Source organism: Pelophylax lessonae (assembly GCF_965119305.1).
Source record: "Pelophylax lessonae genome assembly, chromosome: 10".
Classification (NCBI taxonomy): domain Eukaryota; kingdom Metazoa; phylum Chordata; class Amphibia; order Anura; family Ranidae; genus Pelophylax; species Pelophylax lessonae.
The window spans coordinates 76116587-76141122 of record NC_138777.1 but is presented as its reverse complement, the minus strand read 5'-3'; the positions used below and the strand labels follow the sequence as shown (position 1 = coordinate 76141122).

Sequence of the window (24536 nt, the reverse complement as noted above, 5' to 3'; positions counted from 1 at the left end):
CCCATCACCTTCACCCTCAGATTCAGAGGAAAGAGCAACTCTGGGCCTTTTAGTAGATTGAGCAGCCACCAGCATCTGCACCTGAGCAGCAAGGCCAGCCACAATAGTGGCTAAATCCCCCCCTGGGGGGGAAACAGCGGTCCCCTGGCTTTCCACCAAAGCTGTAGGAAATTTGCCCTCCTGAGAATCCATTGCCCCTGTAATGCCAGACAACAAAGGGTTAACTGTCCCTTTTAAGCAAGCGCGGCAAGCGCAGCCCACCGCACCACACTCGAGCACAATAAGACCCCCACAGGGAATATGCAAACTGAACACAGGCAATGGATAGCAAGAAACAGAAGGATAAAACCTGAGGAGACCCTCGCCGCTGCTGCTGCCTCGATCGGTGTTCCTGGAAAGAGGAAGTGATGCTGCCAGGGCGCTCCATGTAAGCCTATGGAGGCTACAAGAAAATGGCCGCCATGCATGTAAAACATGCGGCCGGAGCGAGTGTAGGCAAAATGGCGTCGTTTGGCGCCAAAACCGCCGCTCCACAGTGCATTAAAACACACATTATATTCCAAAATCAGAATACATGTCAGATCGCCGCAGCGATCGCTGTATATGCCCAAACATGCCAAAAAAACATGCCCCACAGCACACAGCTTCTCACACTGACCAGTCTGACACACACAGTGTCATACAGCTCCCCCCCCCCCCCTTGCAGCCCACAGCATGCAGCCGAGAGATAGGGAGACAAGCAGTGTGAATAGAGGCAGGTTACACAGTCCCAGACTGACACCCCCCCAGACAGACAGGTCCCCACATAAATACACTTACCTCACATGGCGTGGGGGACCCGCACAGGCGAACAAACCGCTGCACATGAGGCAGGGAGAGTCGCATTCAAGACGCACACAATGGGGGTTAAGAAACCGCACAGCGTCCAGTGAGGTAGCCACCTCACCAATCATCCCTGCACCGAACAGGGATGGGTCGTTCACTGTGCCAGGAGCGTTACCTGGCTGAACGCTCGATGGCAGACTGGGAAGCCACTGACCCACGACCTGCGACCAGGGGGATCAGCCCGAGACCCAGTCCGCATGATCCTCTTCATCCGAAGAACTAACTAACGCTGACAAAATAACAGCTAAGTAAAGGTAGAGAGAAAACTCAAACAAAATTTTAAAAAGAAGAAAGAGTCTGGGACAGAAAGTCCCAGCACAGAGAGAGCCAGCCACTCCTGACAAACTAGACATTAAAACTGAGATATGGTTGCAGGAAGTAGGAGGGTATTGACTGAGGGGACCACCCCTTGAGGGTGGGATATGTTAAAAGCTTTATTGTTAACATATTCGGTTACCTAGCTACTCCTTCGGAGCAAAGTCTAATACCCCATATGTGACGAATATGAAGAGGCGGCGACTGTCGGAGGACGTAAGAGAAATTAGATTTTTAAAATTTTCTTATTGGGAATGTTTTATAGCAGAAAGTAAAAAATAGTGTTTTTTTTTTTTATTTTTTTTTTTTCAAAATTGGCGCTCCTCATTTGTTTATAGTGCAAAATCTAAAAACCGCAGAGGTGATCAAATACCACCAAAGAAAGCTCTATTTGTGGGAAAAAAAAGAACATCAATTGGATTTGGGTACAGCAACGAACGACCGTGCAATTGTTAGTTAAAGCAACGCAGTGCCGAATCGCAAAAAATGACCTGGTCGTTAAGGGGGTAAAACCTTCCGGGGCTGAAGTGGTTAAACATTATCATCAACTGAGAGCAGGAGTTAATACTAGCACTACATTTTTAGGCTTTCATGATCTATGAAGTTTTTAGTACACTGTGAAAAAAATACTATACAGTATCTCACAAAAGCGAGTACAACCCTCACATTTTTGTAAATGTTTTATTATATCTTTTCATGTGACAACACTGAAGAAATTACACTTTGCTATAATGTAAAGTAGTGAGTGTACAGCTTGTATAACAGTGTAAATGTGCTGTCCCCTCAAAATAACTCAACACACAGCCAATAATGTCTAAATCACTGGCAACAACAGTGAATACACCCCTAAGTGAAAGAGTCCAAATTGGGCCCAATTAGCCATTTTCCCTCCCTGGTGTCATGTGACTCATTCGTGTTACAAGGTCTCAGGTGTGAATGGGGAGCAGTTGTGTTAAATTTGGTGTTATCGCGCTCTCAATCTCTCATACTGGTCACTGGAAGTTCAACTTGGCACCTCATGGCAAAGAACTCTCTGAGGATCTGAAAAAAAGAATTGTTGCTCTACATAAAGATGGCCTAGGCTACAGGAAGATTGCCAAGACCCTGAAACTAAGCTGCAGCACGGTGGCCAAGACCATGCAGCGGTTTACCAGGACAGGTTCCACTCACCATGGTTGACCCAAGAAACAGAGTGCACGTGCTTAGCGTCATATCCAGAGTTTGTCTTTTGGAAATAGACGTATGAGTGCTGCCAGAATTGCTGTAGAGTTTAAAGGGGTCTGCATGGCTGTTGTCCCAGAAGGAAGCCTCTTCTAAAGATGATGCACAAGAAATCACGCAAACAGTTTGCTGAAGACAAGCAGACTAAGGACATGGATTACTGGAACCATATCCTGTGGTCTGATGAGACCATGATAAACGTATTTGGATCAGATGGGGTCAAGCGTGTGTGGCGGCAACCAGGTGAGGAGTACTAAGACAAGTGTGTCTTGCCTACAGTCAAGCATGGTGGTGGGAGTGTCATGTCTGGGGCTGCATGAGTGCTGCCGACACTGAGGAGCTACAGTTCATTGAGGGAACCATGAATGCCAACATGTACTGTGACATACTGAAGCAGAGCATGATCCCCTCCCTTCAGAGACAGGGCCACAGGGCAGTATTCCAACATAACAACAACCCCAAACACACCTCCAAGATGACCACTGCCTTGCTAAAGAAGCTGAGTATAAAAGTGATGGACTGGCCAAGCATGCCTCAAAACCTAAACCCTATCAAGCATCTGTGGGGCATCCTCAAATGGAAGGTGGAGGAGCACAAGGTCTCTAACATTAACCAGCTCCGTGATATTGTCATAGAGGAGTGGAAGAGGACCCAAGTGTTAAGCTGTGAAGTTCTGGTAAACTCCATGCCCAAGAGGGTTAAGGCAGTGCTGGAAAATAATGGTGGTCAACACAAAATATTGACACTTTGGGCCCAATTTGGACATTTTCACTTAGGAGTGTACTAACTTTTGTTGCCAGAGGTTTAGACATTAATGGCTGTGTGTTGAGTTATTTTGAGGGGACAGCACATTTACACTGTTATACAAGCTGCACACTGACTACTTTACATTGTAGCAAAGTGTAATTTCTTCAGCGTTGTCACATGAAAAGATGTAATAAAGTATTTACAAAAATGTGAGGGGTGTATTCACTTGACTGCTGAGGCGCATAGGCCCAGAAACAAAGTTAACATAGTAACAAACACCCCCTTGCCCCCTCCCCATATAAAAAAAACCACACTTACCACGATTAAGTTGGAAAGGGCAAGGCCACAGTTTTTATTTAGTTTCCAATACCAAAACCAGTGCACGTATAGACCAGTGCCAGTCACAGTTGTACTGTGAGCACTTACATTTGTTAACATTAACAACTTAAATTCCAAAAAGTGTAAGGGGGGAGGGTCTGTCCTTGTCATCAGTGCCTGACAGCCTACCCCCAATTTAAAAACAAGGGCATAACCCATTACCGAAACTTTAATTGCTGGCAAGGTCAAAAACCCCCATGAAAGCTGTGACAGACCGACCGAAAAAACAGGGCGGGGGTGGGCAGCTCTTCCCCACGATTCTTCTTAAAAGACCCAGAATTCCCTGGAGAAGGTCCTCTTACTGAGCTCAGGCCCAGCCCCATACCCAAGGCTCCATCCAATCCTATTGTCCCATGTAGCCTCCTGCTTGATCCAAGCTCTTGGCCATGCCCCCATCAGTTAAGGCTCTCTTTCCCTAAAGGGGTCAAGAGGCCTTCGTTTATGAGATACTGTAAGTGCGGTTGACATCAACATACTTCAATATTGAAGAACATTGAGTTTTATAATAAATAAAAACCTTATTACTGCCACATCTGGTTTCAGTTTTAAATATTTATCTAGTTCTTCATCAATCCAAAAGATACAATGCTGGAGTGGTGTATTGCCCAAAACATGGAACTATAAATCAAAATTCAACAAAAAAAAAGGGTAAACTGCACTCCTGAACTAAATAATAAATGTATATTCTGACCAATAGAATGCATTTAGGCTCATATGCCACAAACACGCATACATATTCTATACATTTAGATGTAGTGAAATCGAAATTAAACCCAAAAAATCAGTCTTCAAATAATATAACTATCCATAAAGTCCTCCACCAATGTGCCATGATTTGTACTATTTCCTCGTAACTTCTAAGAAATCCCATCCAGGTGTCCCATGCAATCACCCTGTGCTCATATCACACGCTCACCTTCTTTTTTTTGACCCCCATAATATATTAAGGTCATAACACGTTTTTTGCCCTACCATGGTCTGGTAGGTTTCTGCTTTCCTTCCAATTTTTATCTTCAACCCGCAGTAATTCAGCAGCAATATTCCATTCTCAGGCAGATATCCATGCAAAAACAAAAATAGGACCACATAGTGCTCTCTGTATATTCTTATTTAATTTGTATTAAAACGCCCATCAAATTATACTCACATCAAAAAAGCACCCCAAGTGCTCTGTTAACAGCTCAAAATGACAATCAATCATGGCCAATGTATCCGCATCTCCACAGTGATCTATCTCACCAGTGAGGACCTTATACCACATGCCCATAAATGTATTCCAACAGCCAGAATAAATTATTATTCTGACCAGCAGAATGTATTTAAAGCTTATTCATGAACAAACACGCATACATATTGTAACATTAGAGGCATTTTTTTCTGTCAAATTCTGCTCGTTTCTATAAGCTCATGTGCATGAGGCCTTATGATGCCATACATAATGAATGTCAATCAACTGCATCTATCATTCACAAAGCATAATCTTTTGAATCTTGCACAACACTGTATCCATGTATCATGTTTGTATCTCTATGTTGCAACAACCAGTTATGGACACCAGTCGGGTTATTAACTAAAACTGGAATATGCAAAATCTGGTGCAGCTCTGCATAAAAACCAATTAGCTTCCAGGTTTTATTGTGAAAGCTTATTTGAACAAGCTGAAGTTAGAAGCTGATTGGCTATCATGCACAGCTACATCAGATTCTGAGTGCACCAGTTTTAGTAAATCTCCCCCAATGTTTAATATAATTGGCATACTCAGTGAGTATATTAGACACCTATTTTAACCATTAGGCACAAATAGGCTGTCTGTTGTGCATATACAACGATTACAAATATAATCCTCAAATGGAATCTTCCATTCACAAATACAAATCATTCTTGCCACTTCCTACACATGTATAACATTGCATTTCATCTCTTTTTGTGTGTGGAAGCTGATCGGTTTCTATGCAGAGCTGCACCAACCTCAGAGTAAGCAAATTCAATGCAGGAGAGGCGTCTGCACAACTGTGCGAGACTGAAAGTAAGGCTGGAGTTCTACTTTTAATATATTTACAGACATTACACAAGGCCATGCAATTTTAATGCATTTTTTGCTATTTTAAAGTTCTTTTTTAACCACTTGCCCACTGGGCACTTACATCCCCTTCCTGACCAGGCCAATTTTCAGCTTTCAGCGCTGTCGCACTTTGAATGACAATTGCGCCGTCATGTAACACTGTACCCAAATGAATTGTGTGAAAAAAATGATACAATTTAGAGCTTTCCTCAAACACAAAAAAAAACTTTCATAGTTTGTTATGAAATTTTGCAAAACAGGTAATTTTTCTCCTTCACTGATGTGCGCTGATGAGGCAGCACTGATAGGCACTGATGAAGTGGCATTGATGGGCACTGGTAGGCGGCACTGATAGGTAAACAGTAACGTGAAGACTATCAGCACAATTAACTGTGCAAAAAAATCAAAGTGATATAAATAATAATGGTGATGTAGTAATCCAATCAAATTATCCGTATCCGGCTGCTAACACCAACTGTGTTTCCACTCCACAATAAAGTACAAAATCAAACCAAAAAGTGCTGTGCCAGATAAATATAATTAAAGAAGTGAATTAAATTATCCAAGTGATCTACATCAATAAATAATCAAAAAAGTGAATTAAATTATCCAAGTGATATACATCAAGTGATACACCCAATGTAAATAAAATAAACTCATGTGAAAGTATATTAATAGAGTCCCAGTGATCACAAGTGTATCCGATGTTGTACACCTCCGTGACCCCTACCGTCGAAGTCAACGCTGGATGCGCCAACGTAATGTGTATAGGGGGCGGAGCCTGTCTGTCAGATGTTACATCCTCTCTGGTATTTGCGGAACTGCGAGTATCATTGCATGATCAAGTGCCGCTTTTGTAAATACCGGTATATAATCTATTCTTTAATCAGAGAGCATTAGATTCTTTTTGCCTTTATCTCTTCTATACCTGGGGTTTGCCTTGAGGATTAGTGGAGCCTGGTCCTGGATTAGGTGCCGTTATCTCTAGTGTGGTTGGGTCATCTATCCGTTAACCCTTGAGGGGACTGCTGTATCTGACCCTTAGTGATTCTTGGGTCAGATAGTGAGGTGAGAGGCTATATTTTCTCGTTGGTGGATTTAGGAGCACTTTCACGGAGGTGTACAACATCGTCGGATACACTTGTAATCACTGGGACTCTATTAATATACTTTCACATGAGTTTATTTTATTTACATTGGGTGTATCACTTGATGTATATCACTTGGATAATTTAATTCACTTTTTTGATTATTTATTGATGTAGATCACTTGGATAATTTAATTCACTTCTTTGATTATATTTATTATCTGGCGCAGCCCTTTTTGTTTTGATATGGCACTGATAGGTAACATTGATGAGACACTGATTGGCAGCAGTGGTGGGCACAGATTGGCAGATTATCGGCTCTTTTATCCGGTAACTGGCTTTTGTTGACATTGTGATCAGACACAGCTGTTCACGTGGTAAATAACCACTAATTGGCTTTTTACCTCAATCTTTGTTTGGCAGTGTCCAAAAGACACTGCGAACGCAGAGCGCGCCGCCCGCGCCCAGCAGCGCCTCCCAGAACAGGACGACTTCGCTGTAGCTGTCACTCGGCTATAGCGCAGTCGGCAACTGGTTAAAATGATCTTAGTAATGAAATGAATAGCCAACCTATACTGAAGCTATTAATATAATCCTATACTCTGACAAGATGTACAGAACAAGTATTGGACTCCAAAAGTCATGTACTATCACTAGTAGTAGTTTGATTTGGTTAGAATGTTGTACAAGGGGCTATTTTATACTTACGTCTATTGAAGAACAGGAACGGCATCTGAGGAGATTCATCATCATCCATCTTCATGTATTTATAGAACCCAAACCTTCGGTAGAAAAGCACACAGAATGAAAAAGCTGTACTATTTTAACACTGAAAGTAGGTTAAATTCACTAAGCTATAACTAAAGGGCCATAATGGTTTTCATTTTCAGCAATGTGATTATTAACCGTAGCTTTCATGGGCTGTCATTGTTGAAAAGAATAATAGCTATTACAATAAAACTCAAAGTAGAACTACAGTGCACCTGGAAAGTATTCACAGTGCTTCACTTTTTCCTTATTTTGGTATGGTACAGCCTTATTCCAAAAGGGATTAAATTCATTATTTTCCTCAAAATTCTACTGACAATACCCCGTAATGACAATGTGAAAGAAGTGTGTTTAAAATCTTTGCAAATTTATTAAAAATTTAAAAAATCCCATGTACATAAAGTATTCACAGCCTTTGCCATGACACTCAAAACTGAGCTCAGGTGCATCCTGTTTCCACTGATCATCCTTGAGATGTTTCTACCACCTTGATACCACCTGTGGTAAATTTTCAGTTGATTGGACATGATTTGGAAAAGTACACACCTGTCTTTATAAGGTCCCACAGGTAACAGTGCATGTCAGAGCACAAACCAAGCCATGAAGTCCAAGGAATTGTCTGTAGACCTCCGAGACAGGATGGTATCACAGCACAGATCTTGTGAAGGGTGCAGAAACATTTCTGCAGCATTGAAGGTCCCAATGAGCACAGTGGCCTCCATCATCCGTAAATGGAAAAAGTTTGGAACCACCCCGCCCGGCCAAACTGAGGGACTAGGGGAAAAGGGCCTTAGTCAGAGAGGCGACGAAGAACCTGATGGTCACTCTGACAGAGTTCCAGCGTTTCTCTGTAGAGTGAGGAGAACCTTCCAGAAGAACAACCATCTCTGCAGCACTCCACCAATCAGGCCTGTATGGTAGATTGGCAAGACAGAAGCCATTCAACAGTAAAAAGGCACATGACGGCCCACCTGGCGTTTGCCAAAAGGCACCTGAAGGACTCTCAGACCATGAGAAACAAAATTCTCTGGTCTGATGAAACAAACTCTTTGACCTGAATGGCAAGCATCATGTCTGGATGAAACGAGGCACCACTCATCCCCTGGCCAGAACCATCCCTACAGTGAAGTATGGTAGTGGCAGCATTATGCTGTGGGGATGTTTTTCAGCGGCAGGAACTGGGAGACTAGTCAGGATTGAGGGAAAGATGAATGCAGCAATGTACGGAGACATCCTTGATGAAAACCTGCTCCAGAGCAAGGGTGAAAGTTCATCTTGCAACAGGACAACGACCCTAAGCACACAGTCAAGATAACAAAGGAGTTGCTACAAGACAATTCTGTGAATGTCCTTGAGTGGCCCAACCAAAGTCCAGACTTAAAACCCGACTGAACATCTCTGGAGAGATCTGAAAATGGCTGTGCACCAACGCACCCCATCCAACCTGATGGAACTTGAGAGGTCCTGCAAAGAAGAATGGGAGAAATTGCCCATAAATAGGGGTGCCAAGCTTGTAGCATCATACTAAAAAAGACTTGAGGCTGTAATTGGTGCCAAAGGTGTTTCAACAAAGCAGTGAGCAAAGGCTATTATTTTCCAATACATTTTCAAAGATTCCAAACAAACTTCTTTCACATTGTCATCATAGTTTTGTTTGTAGAGTTTGGAGGAAAATATTGAATTTAATCAATTTTGGAATAAGACTAACATAAAATGTGGAAAAAGTGAAGTGCTGTGAATGCTTTCCAAATGCACTGTATAGGCATAACTTTTTTATTTTATTTTGGATAGAGTAAGGAAGGGTTATAACCCGTCAGATTTTTTTCGCCCATGTGTGTCCCATTGCGGAGATTTCCATTCACTTCCTGTCCCATAGCCAAACAGGAAGTGAGGGGAAATCTCTACAAATTGAGTTTCTTGGGGACCCCACGTCCCCAGAACTAGTGTCCCCATGGGAAATTTTCCTCTCTATTACTTTTCCGGGGACAATCCAAAATTTGTGATTTTCCTTTACCTTTCCTTTCAATGACAATGGTAAACAGAACAAATAGTGAGGGCCAGATCACATGATAGAAACATAGTCCGCATGCGTTCCAGATGCTTTTCTGCATGTGCATTTTTGATAAATTTTTTGATATGTTCCAGTGCGTTTTTGGTGCAGTCCAGTACATTTTTGCCCTCTTTTTTTCTTAATCTTTAATAAGGACATATGTGTTTCAGTGCGTTTAGGTGCTGTCCAGAGAGTTTGTGATGCATTTTACAGCAGTCCAATACAGTCTAGTGCAGGAAAAATGCAGCATGTTCTACATTTTTTTCCGGAACTGGAAAACACTGGAAATGCAACTCTGGTGCGAACTTTGCCATTGGAAACCATATAACCTACTTCCCATGCATTTTTGATACAAAAAAAAAACGCACTGGACTACATTTGGTGTTAACTGGCCCTCAAGGTGAATCTCCTTGACATGTGTTCTAATCCCTCTTTTGCCTTTAGTTATACTTTAAATAATGGAATGTCTAAGTGGTGCACATACTTCTCCAAGTACACTGGAGACTCCCGATAGAAACACTTGTTTTCAGTTTCCATATGTGTAAGGCGGGTAAAATCATTGGGATAGACAAAAGTAAGATACACCTAAAAACAGAAAAATGGGCTTATAAGCAAGAAAGCATATGAAAATGCAGTTACAATATTTCATTTAAAAGTAATTCAACACCACAAAAAAATAGAGCATGTGCTCAATCAGATGACACAGATCTAAAAGCTGCCATGAAGAAAACCCTCCATACATACATCCCAGGTTAGGACTGGAGTAATCTTCACAATATAAGATCCTGCTAATGAAAACATTTTGTCTAGTGTCATTTAATACAACAGCACAACAAAAAAAAACATAAATACCAATAGTCTACACAAGATGTCACACTCGACAGAATAAATCCAAATACCATAAAGTATTAGGCATGTAGATAGTCAAAACAACCAGGCATGGGAAGGGTAAAAAATACCAGAATACAGTGTAAAGCTCCCAAGCTGTACAGTTTGAGGGGGTAAGCCATACTTAAAAATGTGGCATTAGATATACTTTAAAGAGTAGAAAATGATCAGATATTATATTCTAACTGTACCATCTCCTTTATGTCTACTACCAACTATGTAGTGTACCGTCTTACAAAATTAATACAAATCAAGTTGTTTAGCTAGGTTCTCACATTGCATAGTTTGCGTAAAACTAAAACATTGTAATCATAGATTGGACAATCAGATTGTAAAGCACATGTCCAGCTTTAGATTCAAGGGGGTGATTTTCTAAAGGCAAATAGGTAGTTCACTTTTCAAGAGAATTTTCTCTTAACTTAGTGAATGTAGTGAAAATTAACTTTGCAAAGAATACCTAATCAGGTATAAGGAAAATAAAAATACTGTACTTTTGCTTGCATATGATTGAATGGCGAAAGTCAGCAGTTTCCCAGTGCCAGTGCGAATTGTCATAGCAGGTGCGGCCGCTGGCATTGTTCACCGTAACGACAGGTCGCCAGAAGCTGCAGCTATTTGCGTCTCCCTGCACAGCCAGCAACTGCCTGCTGTGATTCCCCCTGGATGCACTTTGTGTGAAAAATGCTATTGCAAAGTGCAAATTCTTTTGCAAAGTGAATAGCCAATTTGCCCTTCGTAAAACAACCCACGTCCTCTATATTTAACAGAGTTCGGTTTTATAGCAAAAAGTCACCATCAATTTTTTTCCTGAGCTTTTGGGAGTTCCCTGGGCTTATAAATTGGATATCATTTTGTGTCCCCTTTCAAGAACCAAAGCAGCCCATTAAGTCGGATTTGTCTTGCTTATGGTACATTAATGTGATCTTTATGTACAATTTTTACATTGAGGAACCATGTATAGATGTATATCACACCATAAGGCTGCCCCTTGCGAGGGTACTCCTTACATTTTCCCTTTTACCTGCTGTAATGTTATCTTTCCACTTTTGCAAAAGACATTAAAACATTGACACAGAAAATGTATTCTGCCAAAAAATATGTGAACATTACAAGAAAACTCCCAACAGACATAATTTGAAATCCATAGTAATGGTGGTGCTAATTTTATCCTGCTGGGACTTTACGATATGTAATCAGAATATAACTGAAGATGGAAGTTTTACAAAGGCTGCAGCAGTACAATCAGAGGGTGTGTGTGTGCCAGTGAACGTGCTGAAATTGCAGTGTTCTGTTTTCTCCATTGGTGTGAACTGGCATTGTTAAAAACAATGGATTAACACTTGTGTAGGGTTTGCATTGAGCAACACAGCCCAAAAAATGTGTTGTGAATAGGCCTTCATAGTGATTGAAAGGGAGCCCCATTGTATAGCTCTGCTGTTCCGCTGATTCTGATGTGTGAATCTTAACTCACCCCCAATTGGTAAAACACTGCATTTAAATGCACCATAACACACTGCAACGCATTACAATGCATCACAGTGTGCCACAGTGAGAGTTAAAGAAAGAAAAATAAAGTATTTTAAATATAAATCTACCTTTCTAAAATACAATTCCTCCCTCCATGCTGCCAAACAAGCCTACTTTGTCACCCTCATGAATACTCTGTCCTCCATTCCTCGTTGTCTTTTCCCTATTTTTAACGCTCTACTTTCTCCACCACCATCTCCACCTAGTAATTCGCTCACTGCTCATGAGATTGGCAATTACTTCAAAAACAAGATGCTACTACCGAAGAGGTCTCTAAAGTATTCTCAGAAGCCCGCCTAACCACCTGTCCCCTGGATCCTGTTCCCTCACATCTACAACAGCCCCCCTCTTTTTCTATCTTATGCTCCCTCACTCACATCTTTAATCTCTCCCTCTCTACTGGCACATTCCCCTCCCCTCTAAAACATGCCCTGATCACCCCCATACTTAAAAACCCCCCACTGGACCCCACCAGCCTGAACAACTGAAGACCCATCTCCTTGCTCCCATTTGCATCAAAACTTTTAGAAAGCTTTGTCTACAACAGTCTTAGCTCCTACCTCACCAACAACAATCTTCACCCCTCACAGTCTAGCTTTCGCTTGCTACACACCACTGAAACTGCCCTACTGAAACTCACTAATGACCTACTAACTGCTAAAACCAATGGCCACTACTCCATACTTATACTACTCAACCTCTCTGCAGCCTTTGATACTGTTGACCATCCCCTTCCTCCTCAAAAAACTTCCCTCTCTTCGCCTTCGAGATCAGTGGCCGCCCCCCCCTATCCATGCGTCCGGCCCCCTAATCTACATGTGGGGCGCCGGACGCATGGAGTTCAATGGGGTTTTTTTTTTTAATCACCCGATTAGAGCCAGAGGCTCTAATAGGCTTCAGAAAAGGGTGGACCCGGGGCGCCCCGAGCCCACCCATTGTGTGACAATAGCGAAATACGCTATTATCACATGGATCCTCCTCCTGATTGGCCGAAAGGAGAACGCATGCTATTGGCCGAGGAGGTGGTGGGAGGACTCGAGGAGATGCGGGGAACTGAGGAGAAGCCGCCATTGCAGGTAAGTCTCTCTGCATTGAAGCAGGCACGCTGGTCACTCTGCATTGAAAGGGGGCACGATGATCTCTCTGCATTGAAGGGGTGGACGGCACGCTGGTCACTCTGCATTAAATGGGGGTACGCTGGTCTCTCTGCATTGAAGGGGGCACGCTGGTCATTCTGCATTGAAAGGGGGCACGCTGGTCATTCTGCATTGAAAGGGGGCACACTGGTCATTCTGCATTGAAAGGGGGCACGCTGGTCATTCTGCATTGAAAGGGGGCACGATGATCTCTCTACATTGACGGAGGGCACGGCACGCTGGTCACTTTGCATTGAATGGGGGCACGCTGGTCTCTCTGCATTGAAGGGGGCACGCTGGTCATTCTGCATTGAAAGGGGGCACGCTGGTCGTTTTGCATTGAAAGGGGGCATGCTGGTCGTTCTGCATTGAAAGGGGGCACACTGGTCTCTCTGCATTGAAAGGGGGCACGCTGGTCTCTCTGCATTGAAAGGGGGCACGCAGGTCACTGCATTGAAAGGGGGCCCGCAGGTCACTCTGCATTGAAAGGGGGCACACTGGTCTCTCTGCATTGAAAGGGGGCACGCTGGTCTCTCTGCATTGAAAGGGAGCACGCTGGTCTCTCTGCATTGAAAGGGAGCACGCTGGTCTCTCTGCATTGAAAGGGAGCACGCTGGTCTCTCTGCATTAAAAGGGAGCACGCTGGTCTCTCTGCATTGAAAGGGGGCACGCTGGTCTCTCTGCATTGAAAGGGGGCACGCTGGTCACTCTGCATTGAAAAGGGGAACACTATACCTTGATTACTGAAGGCCCCTTTCACACTTTTGTGACCTCAAAGTCACGCAATTTTTTTACAGTGTTTTTTTTGCCGCAAAGCAATGCCTATTCCATTTTTCAGTTTTGCGCCCCCCCCCCCCCCCCCAAAAAGAAAATTTTGAGCACCAGCCGCCACTGTTCGAGACTCTGCTCTTTCCTGGCTCTCCTCCTACCCATCACAGCACTCCTTCAGTGTGACCTATAACTCGGTTTCCTCCTCTCCACCTCCTCTTTCCGTAGGGGTACCGCAAGGTTCTGTCCTCAGGCTCCTTCTCTTCTCCATTTACACCTCCTCCCTTGGTATGGTAATAAACTCCCATGGCTTCCAGTACCACCTCTTTGCTGACGAAACACACATCTATCTCTCTACTCCTCAACTCACTCCTTCAGTCTCCTCTCTCATTACTAACTGACATATCAGCATGGATGTCACACCACTTCCTCAAACTCAATCTTTCTAAAACTGAGCTCATAATTTTTCCTCCAGCCCGTGCCCAACCCCCCCACCTGACTTCTCCATGAAGATCAATAATACAATCATCAGTCCCTCCGTTCATGCCAGGGCACTAGGTGTAATCCTGGACTCTGACCTGTCCTTTCAGCTCCAAATCGACTCCCTGTCCAAATCCTGCAGACTGCACCTCTGAAATATCTCTAAAATACGCCCCTTTCTACCTGTTGACACCACTAAGCAACTTATTCACTCCCTTGTTATCTCTCGCCTTGACTATTTTAACTCCCTCCTCATTGGCCTACCTCTCCGCAAGCTATCCCCTCTTCAGTCTTTCATGAATTCCTCTGCCAGACTCATCCACCTTAACAACCATTCAGTGTCGGCCACTCCTCTCTGCCAATCCCTCCACTGGCTTTCCATTTCCCAAAAAATAAAATTCAAAACACTAACAATAACATACAAAGCCATTTACAAGTCTGCCCCAAGATACATCACTAATCTTATCTCCAAATATCACTCAAAATGTCCTCTCTGTTCCTCCCAAGACCTTCTACTCTCTAGCTCCCTTTTTCTCTTCCTCCCATGCTCGTCTCCAGAGCCTCTCCCATCCTCTGGAATTCACTACCCCAATGTGTTCGATTATCTCCTACTTTGTCCACTTTTAGGCGGTCCCTGAAATCTTATCTATTCAGGGAGGCATATACTGCCTTCAGCTAACCAAAAACAACTCTTATATTTCCCTCATAAATTCATCCCTCACAGTTACTACCTTTTCTTTCATCAGCCCCTCCCTCTTAGATTGTAAGCTCGCAGGAGCAGGGCCCTTCTTCTAACTCTCTTGTTTTGAACTGTACTGTTGGTGTATTATCTCCCTTTATATTGTAAAGCGCTGCGCAAACTGTTGGCGCTATGTAAATCCTGTATAATAATAATAATTTGGCTCCTGCTGTAAAAAAACAAAAACAAAAAAAGGACGCACACCAAAAGCTTGTATTTAACTCACAATGAAGCATGATAAATACAGTGTCAGTGATGTTGCAATTCCAGCCGACGAGGGGGTGGTGTTAATGCAGGTCTAGTGTTATTTTTAGAACTCTCCCATTCAGGTTACGGTCAATTTTGCAAATGCTCTTTAGTCATACTGATAATCACATCCACTTACAAACTGCAGGCCTTGATAACGTGCAATGGGAAAATCCTTCACAACATAGGTGGGATTGTACGCACAGGGAACTAGTACATTTTCTACCTTGGATTCCTCGATCATTGGGGCTGAAAATAGATAAACAGATCAGACATTACATTCCTCGCAGCCAGCGAAGCGCTCGGATCTACACAGCAGGACAGGAATAAAGCAGACAGCTGGTTAGTCACTAAACAGGTTTGAACACATTTGCCCTGATAGGTGAAATTCTCCTTGCAGCTTCCACAATCTTCTTTACATTTAGCATACTTACTCATATAAAAAGTGTCCCGAGGGTCTGTTTTTAAAATATCAGCAGCAGATTCCTCCCTCCCCGGTGGCAGATGGTGGCTAGCAACACTGGAAAGAGTGCGTGGGATGTGGGAAACCTCGTTCATCTTGTGAGAAGTCTCATCTGGAAAAGAGATAAAAGGGTAAACCTTTTCAGAAGCTCATCAAAACTTACAGAGGCACCATTTCCATCTTCCTTTTTTTTTTTAATTAAATTAGGACTAGCATTATTATCTGCCTGTAGGTGTGTAATAAATCATAGTGGACCCTTTAGTGAAAACTCACATTGGGACCAGGGTTAAAGTACCTATACATGACTGTCTGAGTGGACCACCGAACCACCAGAAACTGAATTCATTCCTGACTAGCAGATTATATCCTATCCTTGCATAGAGCTTCCCTTCTGTCACTTATTAGGGATTACTTAACAGGGCATAGTATTCTGTCGAACAGGTAAATCAAGTCCAGAAGTACAACTCCATGATCTTCAAAATAAGGCCTGCTGAACAATATTAAGGCCTAAACCCATATTTTTTACTGTAGACATCTTTATAATGCAATGCCAAGGCACTGGTCATTATGTCTCTGCCTGGGGATCTTACGGGACTGAAAAAAGTAGTGTAAGTAAAGCACAATTGTTTTGTCTGTACAATTCCCCGATTACAGCACCCCAAGATCCATACTAGCAGAAACCTCATGGCCATGAGTTACCCTTATAACAGGACTGTAAGGTTTCAGGGTGTTTGCACATCAGTCCACCTATAAGTCAGGTGGTGTCTGAGAGGTTGACTCATTTGTTTCTCCCAGGCACCTAAGCAGTAAGATCTCGCTGCCATAGTTCCTGGGTCTGCTTTGGAGTTTTTAGTGTTCCCACTCTACTGTTGCATTCTCCATAGTATACAGGTGCATCTCATAAAATTAAAATTTTTGACAAATCCTTTATTAAAATTTTTTTAAAAATTCCATCGTCAATCACAGTGCCCGCTGGACCAAAAAACAAAAAATGCTCCCCCTTCTGGGACGACTGACCGCCGAATGCCTCCTCTGTGCTTTGACAGTTCTTATATAGGTGGCCCCACCCCCCCAGTAACGTCAAGGACTGGTGCATGCTGGGTCGGTGGACCTGCCCTTACCTTTATAGGAACTGTTAAAGAACAGGGGAGACATTTGGTGGCCAGCCACCTCAGAAGGCAGAGCGACATTTTTTTTTTTTCGGGTCGGAGATGCGGCGGGCGGCGTGATTGACGATGGATTTACATTGAGTGACACAATTTTTTAAAATAAAGGATTTGTCCAAAACTTGTCTGTGTTTTTATTTTTTTTTGTACACTTTTTTGGTGAATGGGTAGGGGTACTATGTACCCGATACTCATTCACATTGAGGGGGGGATCTGAGGGCCCCCAGACCTCCACAACCACCGGGGATTAACATGGGGACAAGGTGCTTTGGGGTGGGCCCATGTTGAGGGCATGTGGCCTGGTATGATTCAGGGGGAGGGGGGGGCGCTTGCTCGGCCACGCCCTTCATGACCTGCCAGGCTGCATGGGGGGGTTGGCCATGCCATTTTTTTTCAAACGCATGTGATTTTAAATACGATCTTGCTTTTTTTTTTAATTGAAATTTCGCTGCAGCGTGTCCTACATATGCTACAGATGCACCACTTTACTGGCAAACTAAGACTACACCCCCCCCCCCAATCGGGGAGTTCTGCTGCAAATCGAACAGGCGGTGTTTAGCCCATGTCTAGTACCTGACATGGCTTCTAAACCTTCCTTACTCTGTTAAATAATGGATTTTTTATAGTTAAATATTTATATATTGTTGGAAACATTGTGAAGTAAAACAGACATGTAAGAATGAATAAAAAAAAAAAAAAAATGTATACTATGCAAGTAAGCATTTTCCTTGTTTTAGCAACTGTCCCTTTAAGGAAAAAGATTACAAGCTCAGCCATAAATACCAGAATTCTACCTGTATAGAGAGACAAGTATGGGGAGTCCACAATCTCAAACTTCGTGCCAGGGAGAGCTAGACGCCACTAAAACAGACAAAATACATTTTAATCATGGTACAGGTAGGGTGCACACAACCTGCCGATATTCAACCTTCCTTCACATTACCCAAAGTAAAACACTGAGGAATATCAGGTCATTTTGGACAAACCCACAAATGAAACACTAAGCCTGGGTTCACATTGCTGAGGTGCAACATACTGCATGTAATCTGCACTGGAATTGAAGCACATTCCTGTGCGACTTACATGCAGTGTGACCGGGGTGCGATTTGAGCAATGGATTTTTATGGCTCAACTCACACTGCATTTGCACCAAACTGGTGCAGGACCCTTTTCTGTCCGCACCAGAAATCCGACCGCATGGGTGTCCAACATCAATGTGATCCGATTCTGCAAATCGCGCAGCATTTTGCAAACCGATTGCGAGTTGTCGTTACATACACTCCCCAACTGGTTTGCATGGACGGACTGCGACGTAGATGCGGTGCCAAATCCGCAGTGAATGTGCTGTGAATTCACACCACATCTAGTGTGAACCCAGGCTAAACAGAAATCTTACAACAGTCTAAAATTGTTTTACCAGTTCTTGTAATGCTGCAACTCCTGCTGCAATATAGAGCCTTTTGGGACTACTACAGACATGCTAGTAATGACCATCTCAACAAATAAATGTTTAAATGTAAAGCTCACCTGTAATCAGATTAAACTACCAATGTGACCACAAGATACAAACCCAGTTTTAGAAAGAACCATTCAAATCTCAAATTCAGTTCCTGAAACAGAATTCAGCCCTCTACCACCCCATGTCACACTAATGAAAAAGTATCTGGGATTGATTGCCTCCCCGAACTAAGGATTGATATCAGGAAGTGAACATAAAAAACTGGATACAAACACTAAAACACTTCATCTCAACGGTTAAGCATGGTCGGGGAGGGAAGAGAATATACTATGCTCCCACAGGTTATGGACAGCCTGACCTCATTGAGAGACCAATGAAAACCAAATTATAGCAGATTGTCAAGATGTTTTTGAACTAACAAAGTAAAGCTGTGTCATGCCACAGGATTATGGCTCAAACACAGGAGTGATCGATTCTGTATCAAGGATGAAATAGTCAGAGCCCTGACCTCATTCTATTGTGTGGGTATTTTGGCAGCTGGCAGGGCTGGTTGTCAAAAATACAATAGCCACAGCAGGAGATTTGGCCAGTCGTGGTGTAGTGTAGATGGAGGAATCTGTTAGAAAATCTGTGTGTGTACAAGCAACTTCAAGTAGCACCAAAAAACAAAAAACGTCCCCCCCCCCCCCCCCCCACATTTTTGGATAGAGAAAGTGTAGGGTTAAGAGGCCTATCAGTTTTTTTTTCTGCCATCTGTGTCTCATTACGGGGATTTCCCTTCACTTCCTGTCATACAGCCAAAACGGGAACTAGTGTCCCCATTGGATGATTTCCCCTCTGTTCTGGAGATAACCCAAATTTTGGGATTTCTCTTTCACTTTTGGTGATTATAGTAAACATGAGAAATAGAGAAGGTGAATCTCTATTTGGGGGTGCAGACAGCAAAAAGCACCTGACACGTAATCTAATCCTTCTTTACTGTATCCAAAACTAATAAAAAGTTTTACCTTTACTTTTACTTTAAAGGTGTTGCACTGTTGTTATCTTTGCCACATTTTAGAGTGAATCAGATTTAAAAAAATATACCTATATAATGTTGTCATTATAATTATGATTAGAGGAAGATCTACACACATCCAAAAAATACTCAGCTGTTAGAAAAAAACTTTAGAAAAATATACATTACTTTTTTTTCCAAATTAGTTTTTATTAACATAGTTTTTGCTGCTTTAGAAAAACAAGAAACAAGAACACTGTTGCAAAGATGGTCAAAAGAGTGAGGGCCTACATGGATGCTATCTACGTGTAGAGAATTAAAGGAATAGGCCACCCGGCGTACTCTTTTTAAGCTTTTTTTGTGAAAATCACAGGAGGAAGCCTATAAATGAATGCATACACAGTATGTAGAAGAAAAAGATGCAACATGTTTTAGAGCAAAGGATATTGATCTAGGTGATCTTTAAAAACCCTCCCCCAACCTCAAAGATTTCTCTTTTTGCCCATTTAATGCATTTATCATTGTACTTACTGCTACTTCCACGTGATCTGAGCCATGGTCGTCCTGCTTGTGAAGTAGCTCAAAGTAATAGCGTCTGGAACTCATTAATCTACGACAGAAAATAAGCGGGATTCACAACATGAATACAGAACAGCACATAAAATTGATCACTCTCTTTACACAAGTATTGTATGAACTTTCCACACAGCAGTTACATGACAGTTACAAGATGTGTAGCTCAACCAAGTCTACTGTGAAGGAGCAATTCATAATGTCACATCAATAACATCAGGGCTTCCAAATACATATATGAATTGTTCTCTTCCATTCATTTTTCTAAAGCTGGCTGTGCTTAAAGGAATACACTGAAACATTCTGTTTTATACTTCTGTTGGTCTTTGTTGTGCCATTCAAGCATCACAAAAATAGATTAGATTCTTTATTATAATTGTATGCATTTATGCAATACAACATTTTACATAGTAGCTCTTTGACAACAGCAATAAATACATGCATGTACTTATTCACAAATACAGTAGATGTACCAATAAACAAACAGTATAACATAACAGTAAAATGTAAGCAATAGCCAGTGCAAAATATATAAATGTATTAAAAGTAATACAATTTTATACAGTTAAGAAAAAGATACGAATACTTGCATAGAAAATAAAAAAAAATGCCAAGGAACACTAAAACAGAGGTATGGATGCAGTATCGCTCCAATGCTGCATCTGTCCCCTGCTGCTACTAAGTCTGAGAACTGAGCAATCAGAGACCGCTCATCGCTCAGTTCTTGGTCTTCAGTGAGCCGGTGACTGTCAGTCACCGGCTCCCTGCTTTGTCCCACCATCGCTCACTGGAGCGCCAGGATTTGGAGGGGCTGGCTCAGTCTCCCAGTGGATCACCGAGAGGCTGAGCCAGCCCCTGCTCCAGTCATCTGGATGGATCCTGACTGTAAAGTTAGGATAGATCCAGAGCCTGAACTGGCTGAGTGACGCCAGCCGACAGCGGAATTATAGCCTGCTGTCGGCTGAAAACGGGTCACAGGAGTGCAGAACGAAGTGCACTCCTGTGATCCATAGGCAAAGTAGTGTCAAAAAAGCATTGGCCATACTTCTCCTTTTGGAAGTTTGTTATGGAATAACTAGCAGGTCAGGCCTGGGAAAGAAACTTCAATCCATTTATATATTTAAGACAGTGGCTTAGATTTAAACAGCTGAAAGTATATGTAAACCCAATCAGTAAAGTCTCATAAGCTTTAACCCACATTATTGTATTTTCAAAAGTTTTTTCATAATGTTTTAATGCACAGCATTTATTACAATAATATTTGGTGATCTGGGTTTGAAAGTCCTTGTTCATGCATTTCCTGTTATAGGACAACAACACTGTGCCCTTATCTCCCTATTGTGCTTCTATGCCATCAGCCTGTTTTACAGGATTAATGTGGAGGCTACAACTGGTCATCTCACCACACACTGCTTAGACATTGTCCATTGTGGTCACCATTAGTAAACCTACTCCTAGATATACCTTTCGGCCATCTCTGGAGTAGATGCATGTAGGTAGTGAGTAGCTACATAGAGCTGAAAGTATATGTAAACCCAATCAGTAAAGTCTCATAAGCTTTAACCCACATTATTGTATTTTCAAAAGTTTTTTCTTAATGTTTTAATGCACAGCATTTATTACAATAATATTTGGTGATCTGGGTTTGAAAGTCCTTGTTCATGCATTTCCTGTTATAGGACAACAACACTGTGCCCTTATCTCCCTATTGTGCTTCTATGCCATCAGCCTGTTTTACAGGATTAATGTGGAGGCTACAACTGGTCATCTCACCACACACTGCTTAGACATTGTGGTCACCATTAGTAAACCTACTTCTAGATATACCTTTCGGCCATCTCTGGAGTAGATGCATGTAGGTAGTGAGTAGCTACATAGAGGCAGGAGATTATAGAAAGAAAAAAAAAAAAAAAAAACAGGAAGGGGGGCGATGATGGAGTATAACTTTAAGTGGAAGTAAAGGCAAAACCTAACTAACTCTAAACTTCCTTCCATCAACATTCGCTATAATTACCCATTTTGAAGCCGCTCTGGTCTGGTCTCCAGAGGTGCCCTCTGTGTGCAGGAGAAAGACGGCAACAGCTGGGAAGTGACGTCACCCATTGACCTACCATGGGGCTTCCATTGTCAGCTTCCTCTGCTACACACTGAATCCGCCACTGACAGCTCAGCCTTCGACTGGACCAGAGTGGCTGCAAAATAATTGTAGCAATCTTTTCTTTACAGGGCTAGATAGATTAGGCTTAGAACGTGGATGGGAGTAGGTTTAGAGTAAGTGAAGTTTTGCCTTTACTACTAATTTTATGCTATTCCTTTACCAGCACTGCAATTTTAAAACAGTACCTTTTAAGAGCAGAAAACACTGCTGATGATACTCCAGTTAGCTTCCATAGCAGGCTCATGGTGCCACAGTCCCTTCTCACATTCTCCACTTGGAGTGAGCACCCTTCCAGCACCCACCCCCAATTAAGCTGCAAAAAACATTGGAGGATATAGACAGTGCACTAGCCCAGTACAGACAGGGTAGTGTGAAAATGATTTATTGCTTTTAAAAAAAGGTTCTGGTTTAGATTTGCAATTTAGCACACACAGGTAACTCCGGTCTAATAGATTGCAGGACAAAATCATAGACTATTTGTTGTCCTGCTCTTCTCAATAACCGCTCTACAAAAAGTCACATAATAAAGATGAACATGTACTGTAAATCATTATAAAGTAGGAAGGTACACACAGTGAAGGCCAGATAAAAGACTGTGCATTTGAAGATCTCTTGCATATCCTCTAACAGCATCCGTATGACTCACGTAATCGGGTTAAGAGGATTTTATGATTGTAAATAATACCTGGGCAAGGGCAAGGAAAATGGAGAGCAGCAGAAACAGAAGAATAGTAATAGGAGCAGGGAGGGGGCCAGGCAGGATAAAGCCACCGCATTTCCTGCTGGGCTATGGGTACAGTCTGCTTAGAGACTGGCACAAAGGCTCATTAATCGAGGAATCAGGTGCTTTGATTGCAACTCCTCATGCAGAGATGGAGGATTTATTCTTTCACAACAACTCTGTAGACACGAGAGATGAGGAAGAGGGCAGCAAAATGGATCCAGTCATTTCTTGCCCCATAAAGAATGTTGTGAGTACGGAGAATGCAGAGTCATTCGTAACAATTGACTGGAAGGAAACTGGTGACATTTTTGAAGACAGCAATGATTTAACAACTAGTATTGGTGATGCTGCATTACTGAGTATTGCAGGTTTTGCCCCAAAATCAAGGAATGCTTTACCAGAGGAGGAAAAGTCCTTGCAGCCAGAGAAAACTGATGGAAAAGGGACAGCTGAGGATGTTTTGTCTCTTGCAATGGAATGGAGGGATCTCCATAAGGACAATGCTGCAGGTATGAACACTGAATCAAATGAATTACAGCTGGATAGTGAATGGGAACATATCACAAACTGGACAGAAAACAGCACAGAGCAAGGGGATACAGGAAGCAGCATGACAAGAGATTCCAGTGATTCATCCAGATTAGGTTCTGGTTCTCTAAATGTAAGCACAGATGACATTAACTCTGTACAAAGTGACTCATGGATAATGCAACGACAGCTGATGGAGCCAGAGCTGCGTACCGATGAAATAAATTTAGTGTCATGTGATTCCTTATCTCCAGGAATAGGGTATATAGAAACATTTGATGTGGGAACTTCAGATTTCAGTGTGGCGCCAATGGAATCTCTGCACTTGTCCTTAGTAGGCAGCAACAATCTTATACTTGGGGCAACTGGCATAGGTTCTTCATCTTTACAGTCAATTAATTTAGCCATGGCAGGTGCTGATTTGCACATGGGTTCTGTCCCTGTCAAATGCCTACAACTGGGTGCAGTAAACATTGCTTCATTGACACTTGGAACAGTTGGCATCAGCGTAATCCCTATGGTGTCAGCAGGCACAATAGATATAAACCCTTTCACAGAGAGCATAGGGATGGTGTCAATGGGATCACTCGACGAGGTGACAATAAGTACAGATTCAGAGAACCTCATTATACCTTATGCAGGCCACGTGAATGTAGATTCAATAACCCCTGAAGGTGTAAGGGAACGCTGGCACCCTCTAGAGGATCGTCTCTTTGCTCTGGGAGAAGCCTTGACAGCCCTTGACAAGAAACTAGAAGGGTTCTCCCCACGCCTTCAAGAAGCAGAAATACTTCTCAATGACATGGACTACTCGCTTACCCAGCATGCAATGCACATTAATGAAATTATGAATGAGAACACTGCCTTGGCACAGCGTATCCTGCAGCTAGAAAAACAGATGAAAGGAGAGAAACCGCATCATTTGTTTGACAGGGAAAGTGAAGAAGATGCCTAAAGACTAGCAGACTGGAGCTGCATTTGTATGCTAGAATTCTAGTGGTACTTAAAGCCGTATTAAACCCAAAAGCAAACGTTATATTGCAGCTTACCAATTCTTACATGTTATGGTAATTTGTTTTTTTTTGGCTCCCTTTTCTTTGTTTTTACCTGGTGATCCTGCCAGTAAGTTTGTTGTTTTTCAACAGAAAACGATGTCCTACAAATGTATCA

The 24536-nt window shown here is 42.5% G+C and overlaps 1 protein-coding gene across 1 annotated transcript in view; it reads right to left on the bottom strand.

Moving 5' to 3' along the window:
* The window catches only part of B4GALNT4 (beta-1,4-N-acetyl-galactosaminyltransferase 4), a 192209-nt gene that overhangs the window by 60301 nt on the left and 107372 nt on the right, over positions 1 to 24536 (bottom strand). The window contains exons 9-14 of the mRNA XM_082269845.1: positions 19915 to 19993; positions 17722 to 17788; positions 15733 to 15873; positions 15438 to 15547; positions 9999 to 10099; positions 7405 to 7478 (exon numbers count right to left, since the gene is read on the bottom strand). Of these exons, the coding sequence (XP_082125971.1) occupies positions 7405 to 7478; positions 9999 to 10099; positions 15438 to 15547; positions 15733 to 15873; positions 17722 to 17788; positions 19915 to 19993 (572 nt within the window). The remainder of the gene's footprint in view (positions 1 to 7404; positions 7479 to 9998; positions 10100 to 15437; positions 15548 to 15732; positions 15874 to 17721; positions 17789 to 19914; positions 19994 to 24536) is intronic.